At 50.5% G+C, this 18769-nt stretch overlaps 1 protein-coding gene across 2 annotated transcripts in view; it reads left to right on the top strand.

Annotated features, from left to right (window-relative positions):
- Positions 1-18769, top strand: part of RNF11 (ring finger protein 11) — a 91311-nt gene that overhangs the window by 8887 nt on the left and 63655 nt on the right. Inside the window, exon 1 of one of the 2 annotated variants that reach the window (XM_040360504.1) lies at positions 3926-4269. The exons of the other annotated variant lie outside the window; for it this stretch is intronic. Within the exon in view, the coding sequence (XP_040216438.1) occupies positions 4147-4269 (123 nt within the window). The 5' untranslated portion in view covers positions 3926-4146. Of the gene's footprint in view, positions 1-3925; positions 4270-18769 lie in introns of those variants that run through there. 2 annotated transcript variants of the gene reach the window in all.

Below are 18769 nucleotides of genomic sequence, written 5' to 3'. Positions count from 1 at the left end.
AGGCGTATCTAGCTGATTTACATATTCCAGGCGTAAATCAGCGTACACGCCCCTAGCGGCCAGCGTAAATATGCAGTTAAGATACGACGGCGTAGGAGACTTACGCTGGTCGTATCTTAGACAAATTCTGGCGTATCTGATTCTTTGAATCAGGCGCCAAGATACGACGCCTCACACTCAGTGAAACGACGGCGTATCTGGAGATACGCCGTCGTATCTCCTACCTGAATCTGGGCCAGTCAGTGCAGAATAAAAAAATAATAATTGAATTACACACCCCCGCTCCGCCATGCCTACTAGCATAGGGGGGTTTTATTTTTTCCATTATCTGTGCCCCTTTCTGATGATCATGTGCTGGTCGGAGCGGAGGGAATATTTCTTCAGTTTCGGGTGCATGACCATTCAGCTTCGCTCACATGTTCTTCTGCCTTGGCTTAAATCCTAGCCAGCTACCTGCCTATCTCCTTGCCTTCCCTGGCGGAGTGATCTTCCTCCGCTCCCCATCCAGTAGTAGCCCGGCCCGAAGAGTAAGACTTGAGAGGCTGTGAGGCGGGCGGCGACGGGCAGAGAGTCGCTGATTGTTGCCATTACTAGTGTAGCACCCCCTTGCTTTCAGCATGGGCACTACGCCTAAATTTAGTGGGGAAGGGAGAGTTACTTTGCTCCCTTCCAGTGTTTGTTTAAATGTGGGACCTCTGTCATTCTGGAAATGTCCACTGGGTCAGTCTGCGGTAAGGGAGTGCAATGCCACCCCTGGCCGGCAGTTGGCGCCAGAGGGGTTCTAGCAGAGCAGATCTTCTCCCAGCAGCCAATTAGAGGATGTTTTCCCTCGCAGGGCATGCTGGGGGAGGGTATATCTGGGACGGAGGTCATGTGTTAAAAATCTCTTCGCGGGTCCCCGTTCCAGGTGCGGTACCCACCTTCAGGGTACGCGCATCCATGGACCCCGCCGGCGCGGCCCACCTGGCCAGAGCTGAACTTTGCAGCGAACCTCATCCTGATGAGAGAAGGGATCTCAGCGTTCCGCTGGGTTCCAAGGCCTATTGACAGAATCCCAGCCTGGGATCGGGTGTCTGGACCACTGACAGGTATGCTTGCTGTCATCCGGAGACCATTTATAGAAAAGTCTACTGGGAGGATTCTCTTTCCTTATTCACCCAAGTCCTCTATTGAAATTGGCCCGTGGCAGGGTCCCTAGAGACAGGTCTGTGTGAGAGACCTGTTCCTCCCAGTATTATCCTAAGTGACGTTCCGGCTGCCAGGCCTATCATAGGGGTCTGTCCGGGGGCACTTCACCCACTCCGAGCAGAGTGGCGACGTGTTACAAAATTGGTTCGATGCAGAGCAGTATATTGCTCAGTTCTATATCCAGGCCTGATACCGCATGGTTCTTTTTTCTTCCTTCATCAACTTTGACCTTCCCAAAATGTGTTGATGTTGGCCGTGTTTGGCCTGGACAATAAAGCATTGAAAACTCTTTATTGGATGTCTGGACTCCACTCACTGTTGCTATTCTCACAAGTTGCACCACTAGACACTGCCAGGGTAACTTGGTAGGCCGATCCCAAATCAACCAGCGGCTCCTTCGGGGGTAGCGCTACACTAGTAGAGAAAAAATATGTCCCCGGATTTCATTTTAAAAATCTGGTCACCTTAGTATAGAAGTAAGACCTCCACTTGGTGGGTATAGAAGTGAGACCCCCTCATGGTGGGTATAGAGGGGAGACCTCCTCATGGAGTGTATAGAGGGGAGACCTCCTCATGGTGGGGTATGGAAGTGAGATCTCCTCATGGTGGGGTGTAGAAGTAAGACCCCCTCATGGTGGGGATATAGAGGGGAGATCTCCCTCATGGTGGGGTGTAGAAGTGAGACACCCTCATGGTGGGATATAGAAGTGAGACCCCCCCCTCATGGTGGGGCATAGAAGTGAGACCCCCTCATGGTGGGGTATAGAAGTGAGTACCCCCTCATGGTGGTGTATAGAAGTGAGACCCCCTCATGGTGGGGTATAGAAGCGAGACCCTCTCGTGGTGGGGTATAGAAGCGAGACCCCCTCACGGTGGGGCATAGAAGTGAGACCCCCCTCACGGTGGGGCATAGAAGTGAGACCCCCCTCATGGTGGGGTGAAGAAGTGAGACCCCCTCATGGTGGGATGTAGAAGTGAGACCCCCTCATCGTGGGGTATGGAAGTGAGACCCCCTCATGGTGGGGTATAGAGTGAGATCCCCCTCATGGTGGGGTATAGAAGTGAGACCCCCCTCATGGTGGGGTATAGAGTGAGATCCCCCTCATGGTGGGGCATAGAAGTGAGACCCCCTCATAGTGGAGTATAGAAGTGAAACTCCCCTCATGGTGGGATATAGAGGGGAGACCCCCCTCATGGTGGGTATAGAAGTGAGACCACCTCATGGTGGGATATAGAGGGGAGACTCCCCTCATGGTGGGCATAGAAGTGAGACCTCATCATGGTGGGTATAGAAGTGAGACCCCCTCATGGTGGGGTATAGAAGCGAGACCCTCTCATGGTGGGGTATAGAAGCGAGACCCCCTCATGGTTGGGTGTAGAAGTGAGACCCCCCTCACAGTGGGGCATAGAAGTGAGACCCCCCTCATGGTGGGGTGAAGAAGTGAGACCCCCTCGTGGTGGGATGTAGAAGTGAGACCCCCTCATGGTGGGGTATGGAAGTGAGACCCCCTCATGGTGGGGTATAGAGTGAGATCCCCCTCATGGTGGGGTATAGAAGTGAGACCCCCCTCATGGTGGGGTATAGAAGTGAGACCCCCCTCATGGTGGGGTATAGCGTGAGATCCCCCTCATGGTGGGGCATAGAAGTGAGACCACCTCATAGTGGAGTATAGAAGTGAAACTCCCCTCATGGTGGGATATAGAGGGGAGACCCCCCTCATGGTGGGTATAGAAGTGAGACCACCTCATGGTGGGATATAGAGGGGAGACTCCCCTCATGGTGGGTATAGAAGTGAGACCTCATCATGGTGGGTATAGAAGTGAGACCTCCTCATGGTGGGGTATAGAGTGAGATCCCCCTCATGGTGGGTATAGAAGTGAGACCCCCTCATAGTGGGTATAGAAGTGAAACTCCCCTCATGGTGGGGCATAGAAGGGAGACCCCCCCCCCCATAGTGGGGTATAGAAGTGAAACTCCCCTCATGGTGGGATATAGAGGGGAGACTCCCCTCATGGTGGGTATAGAAGTGAGACCTCATCATGGTGGGTATAGAAGTGAGACCTCCTCATGGTGGGGTATAGAAGCGAGACCCTCTCATGGTGGGTATAGAAGTGAGACCACCTCATGGTGGGATATAGAGGGGAGACCCCCTCATGGTGGGGTATAGAAGTGAGACCACCTCATGGTGGGTATAGAGGGGAGACCCCCTCATGGTGGGGTATAGAAGTGAAACTCCCCTCATGGTGGGATATAGAGGGGAGACCCCCTCATGGTGGGGTATAGAAGTGAAACTCCCCTCATGGTGGGATATAGAGGGGAGACCCCCTCATGGTGGGGTATAGAAGTGAAACTCCCCTCATGGTGGGATATAGAGGGGAGACCCCCCTCATGGTGGGTATAGAAGTGAAACTCCCCTCATGGTGGGATATAGAGGGGAGACCCCCTCATGGTGGGGTATAGAAGTGAAACTCCCCTCATGGTGGGATATAGAGGGGAGACCCCCCTCATGGTGGGTATAGAAGTGAGACCTCATCATGGTGGGTATAGAAGTGAGACCTCCTCATGGTGGGGTATAGAGGGGAGAATCCCTCATGGTGGGGTATGGCAGGTGGGCGGAGCCGGGCAGTTCTGCATAGAATGAGCACAGCGATGACGTCATTACAGTGTCCTGTCCTGCTCGGAGACAGAATCTTCCAGCAGGGAAAGGGTGTACCGTGGCACGTGACCGTCCTCCTCCCAGACACAAACTCGGGGGCGTGGTCTACCGGCTGCTAGTGACGTCACGCCGTGTCTGTGAGCGCAGGGCTCAGTAATGGCGACCGGAGGGCTGGCGGAGCGCGGCGGAGACAGAGGGTGACCGGCCCCGGGGGAGGAGCAGAGCCGGCCGGGACTCAGGAGAGAAGAAGCCGGGGAGATAAGAAAGCCAAGTGTCCGGAGGGGAGCTCAGTGCGAGAGACATGGGGAACTGTCTGAAGTCCCCCACCTCGGATGACATCTCCCTTCTACACGAATCCCAGTCCGACCGGGCCAGCTACGGGGACGGGACCGACGGCGACCAGGAGCCCCCTCCCCCCTACCAGGTAATACTGAGGGGGGAGGGGAAGAGGACATTGTCATCCCAACAGTCCATATGGACCAATACACCCTCCATGTAGACCTGTCACCCCTGTCCCTGGACTGTACACCCTCCATGTGGATCTGTCACCCCTGTCCCTGGACTGTACACCCTCCATGTAGACCTGTCACCCCTGTCCCCGGACTGTACACCCTCCATGTAGACCTGTCACCCCTGTCCCTGGACTGTACACCCTCCATGTAGACCTGTCACCCCTGTCCCTGGACTGTACACCCTCCATGTAGACCTGTCACCCCTGTCCCTGGACTGTACACCCTCCATGTAGACCTGTCACCCCTGTCCCTGGACTGTACACCCTCCATGTAGACCTGTCACCCCTGTCCCTGGACTGTACACCCTCCATGTAGACCTGTCACCCCTGTCCCCGGACTGTACACCCTCCATGTAGACCTGTCACCCCTGTCCCCGGACTGTACACCCTCCATGCAGACCTGTCCCCGGACTGTACACCCTCCATGTAGACCTGTCACCCCTGTCCCTGGACTGTACACCCTCCATGTAGACCTGTCACCCCTGTCCCTGGAGTGTACACCCTCCATGTAGACCTGTCACCCCTGTCCCTGGACTGTGCACCCTCCATGTAGACCTGTCACCCCTGTCCCTGGACTGTGCACCCTCCATGTAGACCTGTCACCCCTGTCCCTGGACTGTACACCCTCCATGTAGACCTGTCACCCCTGTCCCTGGACTGTACACCCTCCATGTAGACCTGTCACCCCTGTCCCTGGACTGTACACCCTCCATGTAGACCTGTCACCCCTGTCCCTGGACTGTACACGCTCCATGTAGACCTGTCACCCCTGGACTGTACACGCTCCATGTAGACCTGTCACCCCTGGACTGTACACGCTCCATGTAGACCTGTCACCCCTGGACTGTACACCCTCCATGTAGACCTGTCACCCCTGGACTGTACACCCTCCATGTAGACCTGTCACCCCTGGACTGTACACCCTCCATGTAGACCTGTCACCCCTGGACTGTACACCCTCCATGTAGACCTGTCACCCCTGGACTGTACACCCTCCATGTAGACCTGTCACCCCTGGACTGTACACCCTCCATGTAGACCTGTCACCCCTGGACTGTACACCCTCCATGTAGACCTGTCACCCCTGGACTGTACACCCTCCATGTAGACCTGTCACCCCTGGACTGTACACCCTCCATGTAGACCTGTCACCCCTGTCCCTGGACTGTACACCCTCCATGTAGACCTGTCACCCCTGGACTGTACACCCTCCATGTAGACCTGTCACCCCTGGACTGTACACCCTCCATGTAGACCTGTCACCCCTGGACTGTACACCCTCCATGTAGACCTGTCACCCCTGTCCCTGGACTGTACACCCTCCATGTAGACCTGTCACCCCTGTCCCTGGACTGTACACCCTCCATGTAGACCTGTCACCCCTGTCCCTGGACTGTACACCCTCCATGTAGACCTGTCACCCCTGTCCCTGGACTGTACACGCTCCATGTAGACCTGTCACCCCTGTCCCTGGACTGTACACCCTCCATGTAGACCTGACACCCCTGGACTGTACACCCTCCATGTAGACCTGTCACCCCTGGACTGTACACCCTCCATGTAGACCTGTCACCCCTGGACTGTACACCCTCCATGTAGACCTGTCACCCCTGGACTGTACACCCTCCATGTAGACCTGTCACCCCTGGACTGTACACCCTCCCTGTAGACCTGTCACCCCTGGACTGTACACCCTCCATGTAGACCTGTCACCCCTGGACTGTACACCCTCCATGTAGACCTGTCACCCCTGGACTGTACACCCTCCATGTAGACCTGTCACCCCTTCCCCTGGACTGTACACCCTCCATGTAGACCTGTCTCCCCTTCCCCCGGACTGTACACCCTCCATGTAGACCTGTCACCCCTTCCCCCGGACTGTACACCCTCCATGTAGACCTGTCACCCCTTCCCCCGGACTGTACACCCTCCATGTAGACCTGTCACCCCTTCCCCCGGACTGTACACCCTCCATGTAGACCTGTCTCCTCCTCCCCCGGACTGTACACCCTCCATGTAGACCTGTCCCCGGACTGTACACCCTCCATGTAGACCTGTCCCCGGGGGGGGGTGCAGAGACGAGCCTCTCCGGGGCTGCACAGAGAAGTGCAGGATCTGGCAGGATTTCTGTCTTCCCCTTTAACTAAAAATGTCGTTTAAATAACAATAGGCATGGTGGGCAGTAGTGCCTCTAATGCATGTCACCCATGGTCTTGCCACCACCTGAAAAGGGATCCACTGCAGATCACTTTTCAGAGGGAAGAAAACACTTCCAGATCTCTGAAAGAAGCCTTACAGATTCCGCCATCCATGCTGAGCAAAGATGGATGAATCTCCTGCTGATACTAATGTATTCAGACAGCTGGAAGCAGCCGCTGTTCAGTTGGCAATTTTCCACCCTGAACTTTTTCTTGTTGTAATTGAAGGGCGTCATACAGGAGGGGCCACGGGGGTCACCGCTAGGAGGATTGTGTCCGGTTCTCGGTGTATACCCGGCTTTAGGTCATCGATATACCAGATCCTCCTATTCTGTGCGCTGTGCTTTGTCCAATGCTTTCTAGCTGTGTGCCGATATGTACTCCCCGTGTGTTTTGTTCCAGATTTCCTTTCTTGGTATCCATATCTTTGTGTGTATTCTGTATTGTTACATACACTGCACACCTATTGTTAGGAATATGACACACAGATCATTTGTAACCCACCATCAGTGTAAACTGCATCTGTGATTTTCATCTCGTTGGAATCTCTCAGGGTTACCCGTTTGCCCTATAATCTGCCCATTACTTGCCTTTTGGGCATTGAAATGATGAATGTATGTTCCATTGTCATCGTTTAGACTTGTCACCTGTCCATGTCATCCATACCTGGCCTATGGATTGTCTGTTAATGTCTGTCATTACATAGGGAACAAGTTTAAACCCTATGGTTAAGTAGACATTTAAACCCTATAGTTAAGCAATACGTTTAATTTTTGAACCCTGTCATAACATTCTTATCACTGGCCCAGATTCAGTAAGAATCTGCGCCTTTCTTACGCAGGCACAGGGCAGCGTTTTTGCCCTGCGCCCGCGCAAATTTTCTGCGCTGCCCGCGATTCACGGAGCAGAAGCTCCGTAAATTGCGGGGGCGCTGTGTTAACTTGCCCGGCGTACGGGCGCCTAATGTAAATGATCCCGCCGGGGGCGGGAATCATTTAAATTAGGCGCGCTCCTGCGCCGAGCGTAGAGCGCATGGTCCGTCGGGAAACTTTCCCGACGTGCATTGCGGCAAATGACGTCGCAAGGACGTCATTTGCTTCAAAGTGAGCGTGAATGGCTTCCAGCGCCATTCACGATCCACTTACGCAAACGACGTAAAATTTGAACGTCGTGACGCGGGAACGTGGCCATCCTATAGCATTGGCTGCGCCTGCCATTAGGATGTGTAACGTTGCCCGAAACCCGACGTACGCAAATTATGTAATTTGCGTACGCAGGGCCAGCGCAAGTTTGTGAATCGGTGTTAGTATGCAATTTGCGTACTATACACAGATCACAATGGGAGCGCCCCCTAGCGGTCTTCGCTAGAATGCAGCCTAAAATCTGCGTGGCATAAGAGCCTTATGCCGCGCAGATTTTAGGCTGCAGTCGGCGTAGCGATGTTCCTGAATCGGGAGCATTCGCTACGCCGGAGCAAGTAAGCAATTGCGCCGTGTAACCTATGGTTACACGGGCGCAATAGCTTCTTGAATCTGGCCCACTGATGTCAACCTGGAGATCTTCCGTTTGTGTGGAAGAAGGTCTCCTGCCTCGTACACGCGTATGGGTTTCCCGTCAAGAAAACTGCTATGAGAGCTTTTGGCGACGATTCCCGGCCGTGTGTATGTTCCATCGCAGTTTTCACGACAGGAAAAAGAGAACCAGCTCTACTTTTTTTTTTTTTTTTTTTTTTTTTTTCACCGGGAATCCTGGCGGTTTTTAACCACTTAGGACCCGGACCTTTAGGCAGCTAAAGGACCCGGCCAGGTTTTGCGATTCGGCACTGCATTGCTTTAACGGACAATTGCGCGGTCGTGCGACGTGGCTCGCAAACAAAATTGGCGTCCTTTTTTTCCCACAAATAGAGCTTTCTTTTGGTGGTATTTGATCACCTCTGCGGTTTTTATTTTTTGTGTTATAAACAAAAATAGAGCGACAATTTTGAAAAAAAATCAACATTTTTTTTACTTTTTGCTATAATAAATATCCCCAAAAATATATAAAAAAAAAAAACGTTTTCCCTCAGTTTAGGCCGATACGTATTCTTCTACCTATTTTTGGTAAAAAAAAAACGCAATAATCGTTTATCGGTTGGTTTGCGCAAAACAGGGGATAGTTTTATTGCATTTTTATTTTTATTTTTATTTTTTTTACTACTAATGGCGACGATCAGTGATTTTTTTTTCGTGACTGCAACATTATGGCGGAAGCTTCGGACAATTTTTACACATTTTTGGGACCATTGTCATTTTCACAGCAAAAAATGCATTTAAAATGCATTGTTTACTGTGAAAATGAGAGTTGCAGTTTGGGAGTTAACCACAGGGGGCGCTGAAGGGGTTATGGGTGACCTCATGTGTGTTTACAACTGTAGGGGGGTGTGGCTGTAGGTGTGACGTCATCGATTGTGAATCCCTATAAAAGGGAACACACGATCGATGACGCCGCCACAGTGAAGAACGGGGATGCCGTGTTTACATACAGCTCTCCCCGTTCTTCAGCTCCTGGGACCGATTGCGGGACTCCAGCAGCGATCAGGTCCCGGTCACGGATCGCGACCCACGGCTGGGTACTAGCACAGGACGTACTTGTACATACATGTGCCCAGCCGTGCTATTCTGCCGACGTAAATGTGCAGGAGGCGGTGGTTAAGCCGGCAGTTTTCCCCTCCCGTCTTTCAGGACAGCCCACAATTGAGAGATACTCCTCCTCTTCCTCTAGGAAACACTGCGCCAGCCCATAAATTTCTCACTCCCCCTGCCAGACCTCAGTATTAGTGTTTCCTCCGGTGGGGAGACACTGTGCATGGGAACCTAGGCCAATTCAGGCAGAGGACTGAGGCCATCTATTTTACCTTAAGGAAGCAGAGGCTTCCAGGTGAATCCTGGTGCGGTGCAGGCCCACCATTAGCCACCCCTTCCACGCCGAGCGCGGCTCCTGGTTGCGGGGGACCCCTATCTCGTCCAGCGGGGCGCAGCGGGGGGGACATCCAGGCTCGCCCTGTACTACAGGCCGCAAAGAATTTTTTTGAACCGAGCGGGCTGGACGGCGGGTGACGTCATTTCCGGCGTAGAGCGGATGTCTCCCCTTTGAACCGCGACTTCCGGTTCCGGGTCGCGGTGCTGATAGGAGGTCCGGGCGGACGCTGGAGGGAGTCGGATCTCGCACAGGCGAGGAGAAAACTCTCAGCAAGCAGCCACCTGCAGTCATGTCGGCAGCATCTCCAGAGCCAGCCCTGACAACTGACGCTACCTCCAGCGAGCCTAAGGTAAGGGTACCCTGGGGAGGGGCGCTCTCTAGCTTAGGTTTGCCTCTCCATGTAGGGTTCAATGCATGGGGAGGCAAGCCCCCTGGGTGGCCAGGGGAGGGGGAGTCCTTAGTCCCAGGGTTTATAGGGGGCTAGGTGCACTCCCAGGGTTGTAACCAAATTTTTTTAAATTTTTTAAATTTTTTATAACTGTTGTTTTCTGCCCTTTCTGTGTTTCAGAAAGCCATTGAAAAAACGGGAAGTGGAAGGCATAGCTCAAAAAGGAAGTGTGCCTCCTGTAGGGATGTCCTCCCAGAAACATGGACTAAGGTCCTATGTAGGGATTGCATTCAATCCCTGGTCAGGGAAAATGAATTAGAACAGGAGTCAGGACTTGCAGCCTCTGTTAAAGAACTGTCATCCACGTTCTCCTCATTCAAATCTCTGTTTGAGAGGTTACAGCCTTTGGCTGTCCCTACCCAGGTTACAACCCAGCCACAGGCTCAGGGTCCTGCTCCTGTCATACCCATTGCAGCAGATATGGCAGATGTTTCCGCAGGCCCTTCCCAAGAGGAACAGGTTCCTCCAGATAGTGCCACCTCTGATTCTCAAGAGGGGTCAGAGGGAGAGGACCAGGACGGGGAGTCCAGGAAGCCCTCTAGGTACAAATTGTCACTGGATGAGGTAGAGGACCTCTTAGGGGCAGTTTACACAACCCTTGGTATCCAAACCGACAAGAAACCTCTTACCCTCCATGATCGAATGTACAGGGGTCTGGAGGAGCAAGAGAGAAAGGTCTTCCCAGTACATGATATACTGGTTGAGACCATTAAGAAGGAGTGGCAGGATCCTGAAAGGAAACCCTTTTTTTCTAGATCCCTAAAGAGGAGATTCCCTTTCTCAGAGGATCCTTTATCTGTTTGGAACAAAAGCCCCAAATTAGACGCCGCCTTCTCCCAAGTGTCCAGGAACACGGATTTAGCGTTCGAGGACATGGGGGTTTTGTCCGATGCTATGGACAAAAGAATGGATTCCCTATTAAAGAAATGTTGGGATTCTACTATGGGGAATCTTAAACCAGAACTTGCCGTCACAGTAATGGCTCGCAATCTGGAGCATTGGCTCTCTAAAATTCAGGAGCACATTGAAGCTGGTACGGATAAGGAAACTATTTTAGCCTCCTTCCCTACTATCCTGCAAGGAGTCGCTTATATAGCGGATGCCTCAGCGGAGTCAGTCCGCATGTCGGCCAGATCGGCGGTTCTGGCTAACTCAGCCAGAAGGGCCCTCTGGCTCAAGACTTGGACTGGCGACAGCGCCTCTAAATCCAAGTTATGTGGTATTCCCTTCACAGGGGACCTGCTTTTTGGCCCAGGCCTTGAAGCAGTACTAGACCGCACGGCGGACAAAAAGAAAGCCTTTCCTCCTAAAAAGAGAGTCACAGTACAGGCAGGAAGGGGGTTTCGTCCGCATAAGCAAAAAGGGGCCAAACCAGCAGGCCAAAAGAAGGTTTGGACCCCCAGGGGCAGAGGCAGAGGTGGAGCGATTTTTCACCCTCCTGTCCAGCCCCCTAAAAACCCATGACTTGTTAGTCAGGGTGGGAGGAAGACTGGGGACCTTTCTCCCACAATGGGAATCAATCTCCCCAAACCAGTTTGTCCTGGCGGTCATAAGAGGGGGATACCGACTGGAATTTTCATCACCTCCCCCCCAGAGATACCTAGTCACCCATCTACCCAGGGACAAGGAGAAATCCGAAGCCTTGTTGGGAGCTCTAAGGGAACTAGAGGATCAGAGTGTCATCCTCAGAGTTCCAAGGGCAGAGGAAGGAAGGGGATTTTATTCACACATCTTTGTGGTAAAGAAGCCCTCGGGAAAATACAGGTTAATCCTAAACCTAAAACCTCTGAACAGATCCATTTCATACAGGAAATTCCGTATGGAATCAATTTATACAGTCAGAGCCCTCCTTCCCCTAAATTGTTTCATGGTATCTCTGGACCTCAGAGACGCATACTTACACGTCCCGATCGCGGAGAATTCTCAGAGTTATCTGCGATTGGCCGTGGACCTAGAGGGAACGATTGTACACCTCCAGTTCCAGGCTCTGCCATTCGGGCTATCCTCCTCGCCCCGGATTTTTACCAAAATCCTGGCAGAACCCTTAGCGTTTCTGCGACTTCAGGGAATATCCATCATAGCCTATCTGGACGACCTGCTACTTTTCGCAGCCTCGCCAGAGCAGCTATCCAGGGACCTGGAAGTGACCAAGAAGGTTCTAACAGACCTAGGGTGGTTACTGAACCTAGACAAGTCCAGTTTAATTCCATCCCAACAGATCACTTACCTAGGGTACCTGCTGGACTCTACTCTCTCAAGAGTGTTCCTCCCGGTAGAGAAAGTCAGGAAATTGGACAGAGCAGTAGCTTCCCTCCAAAACAATCAACAGGTGTCACTAAGGTCCCTGATGTCAACGCTAGGTCTGCTGACATCTGCCCTCCCAGCCGTACAGTGGGCAGGGATTCACTTTCGCCCACTGCAGGCCTTCCTACTAAGGGTCTGGGATCACAGCCTAGAAGCCCTAGACTCCTTGATTCTAGTACCCCTTCAGGTAAAAAGATCCCTCTGGTGGTGGAGAAAGGCCACCAACATAACCCAAGGACGTCTGTGGATTATCCCGGTGTCTCGGGTGGTAACCACAGACGCAAGCGGCAAGGGCTGGGGAGCGCACCTGGGATCCCTTCCAGCGCAGGGTACCTGGGGTCTCCAAGATCTAAAAAGATCTTCCAATTGGAAGGAGCTGAGGGCAGTGGGCCTAGCCCTCAGGTTCTTTCAGGAGGAACTCCAGGGGCACCACATTCAGGTGAGATCGGACAATTCATCGGCCGTAGCCTATTTAAACAAGCAGGGCGGCACGAGAAGCGAAAGTTTGTCGGTCCTGACAGCAGAGATTCTGGGCTGGGCCGAGATCCACACCCTCTCCCTTTCGGCGGTCTTTCTGAGGGGAGAAAGAAACGTAACAGCAGACTTCCTCAGTCGGAGGCAGCTGAGGGAGGGCGAGTGGACCCTCAACCAGGAGGTCTTTCATCTCCTGAACAAGAGATGGGGAACTCTGGAGGTGGACCTCTTCGCCTCAAGAGAAAATGCGAAGATCCCCTGTTTCTTCTCCCTGAACAAAGGAGAAGGAGCAAGGGGAGTGGATGCCCTGTCCCAAAGCTGGAAGTTCGGAAGATGCTATGCATTCCCACCTCCGGTACTTCTTCCAGCAGTACTGAGAAAATTCCAATCAGAGCACACCTCTCTAGTCCTGGTAGCTCCTTACTGGCCCAAGAGGGCATGGTTCTCAGTCCTCAAACAGTTAGCGGCAGAACCACCCTTATTTCTACCTCAGCGGGAGGATCTTCTATCACAGGGCCCAGTCCTATGTCCACAAGTCCACAGGTGGAGACTAGCAGCGTGGCTACTGAGGAAGCCATACTAAGATCCAAGGGATTTTCCGAAGGTTTAATTGCCACCCTCCTTAATAGTAGAAAAAAGGAGACCCGCAAAATTTACAAGAAGGTTTGGCTTCGTTTCAACGAATGGTGTGTAAATTGCCCCTGTTCTGTACAAAGCCCCACGGCTGTCTTAGAATTTCTTCAGTGTGGGGCAGATAAGGGTCTTTCGGTTAGCACCCTTAAAGGGCAGGTTTCGGCACTTACGGTGTATTTAGAAAAACCTCTGGCCACCAGTCCCTGGATAGTCAGGTTCTTTAAAGCACTATCCAGACAGAGACCAGCTCGAGGGCCACCCTTCCCCAGTTGGGACCTGTCTCTGGTATTGCGTACCCTAACGGGTACTCCCTTTGAGCCCTTAGATAATTGTTCTCTAAGGGATTTAACCTTAAAAACAGCTTTTTTGGTTGCAGTGACCACTGCTAGGAGGGTCAGCGAGCTAGAAGCTCTATCGATCAGACCCCCTTTTTGTGTTATTTTCCCGGATCGGGTCGTTTTCAAGACCGATCCAGCCTTTCTTCCTAAAGTGACTTCAAAGTTTCACAGGAGTCAAGATATAGTTTTACCCTCTTTTTGTTCCAACCCTTCGGGGGAAAGGGAACGACGTTTCAGTACGTTGGATGTTAGGAGAAGTATCCTACATTATTTAGAGGTGACTAAACCGTTTAGACGGTCAGACTCACTATTTGTTTTATTTTCTGGAACCAGGAAGGGATGCAAAGCATCCAGGCGCACTATTGCCAGGTGGCTAAGACTAAGCATTGAGCAAGCATACACTTTGGCTGGTAGGGATATCCCTACAGGAATTAAAGCACACTCCACTCGAGCGCTGGCAACCTCTCAAGCAGAAAGAGCGGGAGCAACGCCGGAACAGATTTGCAAAGCAGCAACATGGTCCAGCTACACCACCTTCGTTAAACACTACAGGGTGGACCTGGTTTCGGCAGGTGAGCAAGCCTTTGGACGAAAGGTTTTGCAAGCCATAGTCCCACCCTAGTTGGTAAGTTCTCGGTTATCCTCTCAATTGTGGGCTGTCCTGAAAGACGGGAGGGGAAAAATAGAGTTACGTACCGGTAACGTCTTTTCCAGTAGTCTTTCAGGACAGCCCTGGGTACCCACCCGAATAGAGGAAGTCTGATTTCAAGACCAGGACATGATGTTGATATGTAATTGTATGTTATTAACATGTTCTTGTGTCTCCCCAGCTGACCGGAGGTGCTCGTATAAATACTGAGGTCTGGCAGGGGGAGTGAGAAATTTATGGGCTGGCGCAGTGTTTCCTAGAGGAAGAGGAGGAGTATCTCTCAATTGTGGGCTGTCCTGAAAGACTACTGGAAAAGACGTTACCGGTACGTAACTCTATTTTTCCTGTGGGGAAAAGGCTGTGGTGGAGCATACACACGGCCGGGTTTCCCAACCAAAGCTTTCATAGCAGTTTTCCTGTCGGGAAACCCGGCCGTGTGTAGGGGGGGAAAAAGCTACCGAGCAGGTTCTTGGGTTTCTCCTCTGGTTTCCCGGCGGTAAGCCACAAGAATTTTCATTGGCCGTGGTTGGTAGTAAAACATTTTGTTTTCAAAGTGTCTGTTCACACCAGGTTCAGTGGGACTGTTGGGTGGCTATTCCACCGCACCCCCACCATGAGACGAGGCAAAATGTCTTATGGCCGTCTCACAACCTGATTCTGGCAGCAGCTGCAGAACATCTTATGAAGCTACTTCTCAATTTTTCATTCAGAATATACAAAGACCATGTGGGATAATACTGGCATCCATGATCTAAGACTGACCTATCTAGCCCTGTAAAGAAGAATTTGCTATACATACCTTTTCGGAAGCCGCTGTGGTCCAGTCCCACTCTGAGCTGTCAGCGGCAGCTCCTCTGTGGAGGTGGGGGCAGAGGAGGCAGCGACAATGGAAGCCCCATTCATTTACCAGCCGTTGGCTGTGTCCTCTGCAGAGCTTCTGCCGCTGGAGGCAGGACCTGAACGGCTTCAAAAAAGGTATGTATAGCCATTTCTTTGGTTAGATAAGTTGGTCTTAGATTGTGGATGCCATTAGATGTAGCAATCCTGCCTGTGCAGGAAATGTTATCAGAACCACAACAACATGTGCAAGTTTGGCTATATTTCAGCTGGGGGGGGTTGATGACCTTTGAAAAGATCACTCATATTACCGAAAAAGGACAAAGTATATTAATTTGTATTCGTTTTTTACGGGTTTTAATTTTCTGCCAAAAACATTCTGTTTGCAAGGATAGCTTTACAAATGAAAACTTGTGTAATTCAACGATTTGGCACTGAATTGACAATTGAATTGGGCTAAACGTTCATTGGTGATTTCTCAATAAGAAATGCGTAATCATTTCTTTTCCATTTTTAGAGCATTTTTAGACCACCTTCTCCCTGCGATCGAGATTCAGCTTTTTGGCAGAATTTCTAGTGACAATTGCTCTTTAAAGGGGTGTTCCAGCCTTTTTTTAAGTTTATTAAAAGTCAGCAGCTACAAAAAGTGTAGCTGCTGGCTTTTAATAAACCGACACTTACCTGTTTCACGGTCCAGCGATGCGCCGGCCGGGGCTCCGCTCCTCGCGCCCCCCCCTCGCCGGCCGGCGTCTTCATTCCTAGTGTGGGCACCCGGCAGTGACTGCTTTCGGCTTCACGGTCGGGCACCCACTGCGCGCGGCGGCGTCCGATTGGACAGGCGCTCGCCTACAGGGAGGGGCTGCAATAAGGCGATTAAGCTAATCGCCTTACCAGCCCCTCGGCGGAAGGAGGAAGTGGGACAGGAAGTCCCCTTCTCCTGAAGCCCCCACTCCCCCCCCCCCAAAAAAAATTACATGCCAAATGTGGCATGTAAGGGGGCGAGGAGTGGGTTAAGCGGAAGTTCCATTTTTTGGTGGAACTCCGCTTTAATGCCTTTCTATTAGTTGTCATTTTAATTTCTAAAGAAGAGCAATCTGTTGCAGAACACGACCCAATGCCGTAGCCCTATTGCAATTGACTCTTGCGATTTAGGCCTCATGCACACAGCACGTTTTTACAGCTGTTTCCAGGGGCGTTAGGCATTTTTTTTTCCCTGCCTCTAAACCAGGCGCCAGGAAATTTCATGCACATGGCCGCTCCTCCTCACCACCTTGTTTACCTGGAAGTGATGTCACTTCCGGGTCCCCGTTGACATTTTCCCCGGCCATCAAGTCCGGGAAAGAATGTAGGGCAGTGCAAACTGCATTATATTCAGTGGAGCACAGGGAGAGACATGCAGGGTCTTTTAGACCCTTTTCTTATTAAAGCGGGGGTTCATCCGAATTCTTTTTTTAACATTAGATTGAGGCTAATTACTGAAGAATCGGGTGTTTTTTTTTTTTTTTTTTAAATCAATGATTTAGAGAGAGATGTTCTCCTCCGCTTCCGGGTATGGTCTTCGGGACTGGGCGTTCCTATTTGATTGGCAGCCTTCCGACGGTCGCATACAGCGCGTCACAAGTTGCCAAACGTCGGTGCAGCTCTATACGGCGCCTGCGCACCGACGTTCGGCTACTTTCGGAAACTGGTGTCGCGCTGTATGCGACGGTCGGAAGGCTGTCCATCAGATAGGAACGCCCAGTCCCGCAGCCCATACCCGGAAGCGGCGGAGAACATTGATCTCTAAAACGGTAAGTACTGCATTGATTTTAAACAAAACACCTGATTCTGCCTCCAGTAATTAGCCTCAATCTAATGTTAAAAATTTATTTTTTGGGTGAACCTCCACTTTAAAGAGAACATTTCACCAAAGAAATCATCACTATGTGGAGGAATAAAAAAAAAAATTGGGTAAAAACTTTTTTTTAAATTGTAAATAATTAAAGTTATACTCAAGTAGGGCCGAAACAACTAATCGATTAATCAATTATGAAAATTGTAATGGATTAATTTCATAATGGATTAATTTCATAATCGATTAATCGGCCAGTAACATAATGGGGTTAAAAAAACTAAAATTAGCCCTTTATAGTACAAAAAAGCAAATCGCTAAATATTACTTTCACTGTCCCACAGTAAAAAAATGAACCCCTTACAGTAGTGATTATTTGCTCTTTTTGTACTTATTTTAGTTTTTTTAACCCCCATTATGTTACTAAACCTCTCAGGCCTGGGGTCACACCTTTTGGTGCTTTTTTGCAGAAACACACTACAGTTCATTTACTTTTTCCTATGGGACACGTTCACATCCATGATTTTTTTCAGCTGCTGCGTATTTGGAAAGGGCAAGGACTTTTTAACGCAAAACGGTGCTAGTTTGTTTTTTTGGTTCAATATACTTCAATGGAGAAGCTGCAGAAAAGCATGTAATGTGTTTTTGCGGCAATTCGTGTTTTGTAATCTGCCCAACAACAAATTGGCCCCAATTTTTTTTTTTTTCAAAATGCAATTTTTTTTTTTTAAAGGCTATTATCCAATTAATCAAAACAATAATCGGCCAACTAATCGATTATGAAAATAATCGTTAGTTGCAGCCCTACTACCCCTGCTCTATAGTGTGTACTTGTCTCATTTTAAGCGGGGTTCCAGTCACGTTTTTTTTTTTTGTTTTTTTGGCCATTGAAATATTATGTAGATAAAGTTCCCATTAAAGAGCATCAAACATACCACATTGTTGTCTACAATAATAAAAAAACTTCACTGCTGTCCAGAACGATGTGGCCATTTCCATCTCCTGTGTGGGCAATTGAAGCCCAGTACGTTTTTTTCACTCTTCCCGGCGAGATGTGCATGCTGGGTAAGCTTTAAATCCTGTGCATGCGCGTTAGAGCGCTGCTCGTAGCGACTATTGTTTGTGTCGTTGTCATTACAACGGGCGGCGGAGGAACGTCCCGCCCTGTTGTTATGACAACGATGATAACAGAATCCCCACATTGCTCTCTCTTTCGTCCTGCAGATGAATGAAATGTAAGGGTTTTGTGCCCTTATTAAACATGGCGCTGTAAACAGCACCTGTACTGTCCTTAGGAGCGCACAGACTCCTGGGAAATTATGACACTACATTCCCAGGAGTCTGCGCGGTGTAGGCTAGAAAGCACAAGCACCGCGGTGCAGGAAGAGGGAAGATTAACTAATCTGCCTAGCAACAACAGTTTAAAGGCATGTAAAAAAAATCTTTTTTTTTTGTTAATGGACTAATCTATGGAGAACATCTATCTCTAAAACGGTATGTACTGCATTGATTTTAAAAAAAACACCCGATTCTGCTTCCCACAATTAGCCTCAATCTAATGTTAAAACATTTTTTTCGGAGGAACCCCCGCTTTAAAGAGCCTGCCTGTTCCCAATTTTTTATTTTTTTGCATTTAGCTTTTGCTTTAAAGAATGTTTGCTTACTATCGCCCTCGCAGTAAGAGAACTACAAAGCTGTCAGCCGCTGATGGTATTTCTAATTTATTCACAATAAACTGAGTGA

This window comes from Rana temporaria, chromosome 7 (assembly GCF_905171775.1).
Source record: "Rana temporaria chromosome 7, aRanTem1.1, whole genome shotgun sequence".
Taxonomy (NCBI): Eukaryota; Metazoa; Chordata; class Amphibia; order Anura; family Ranidae; genus Rana; species Rana temporaria.
Note: the sequence above shows the minus strand (reverse complement) of the source record. Positions and strands in the feature narration are given on the sequence as shown.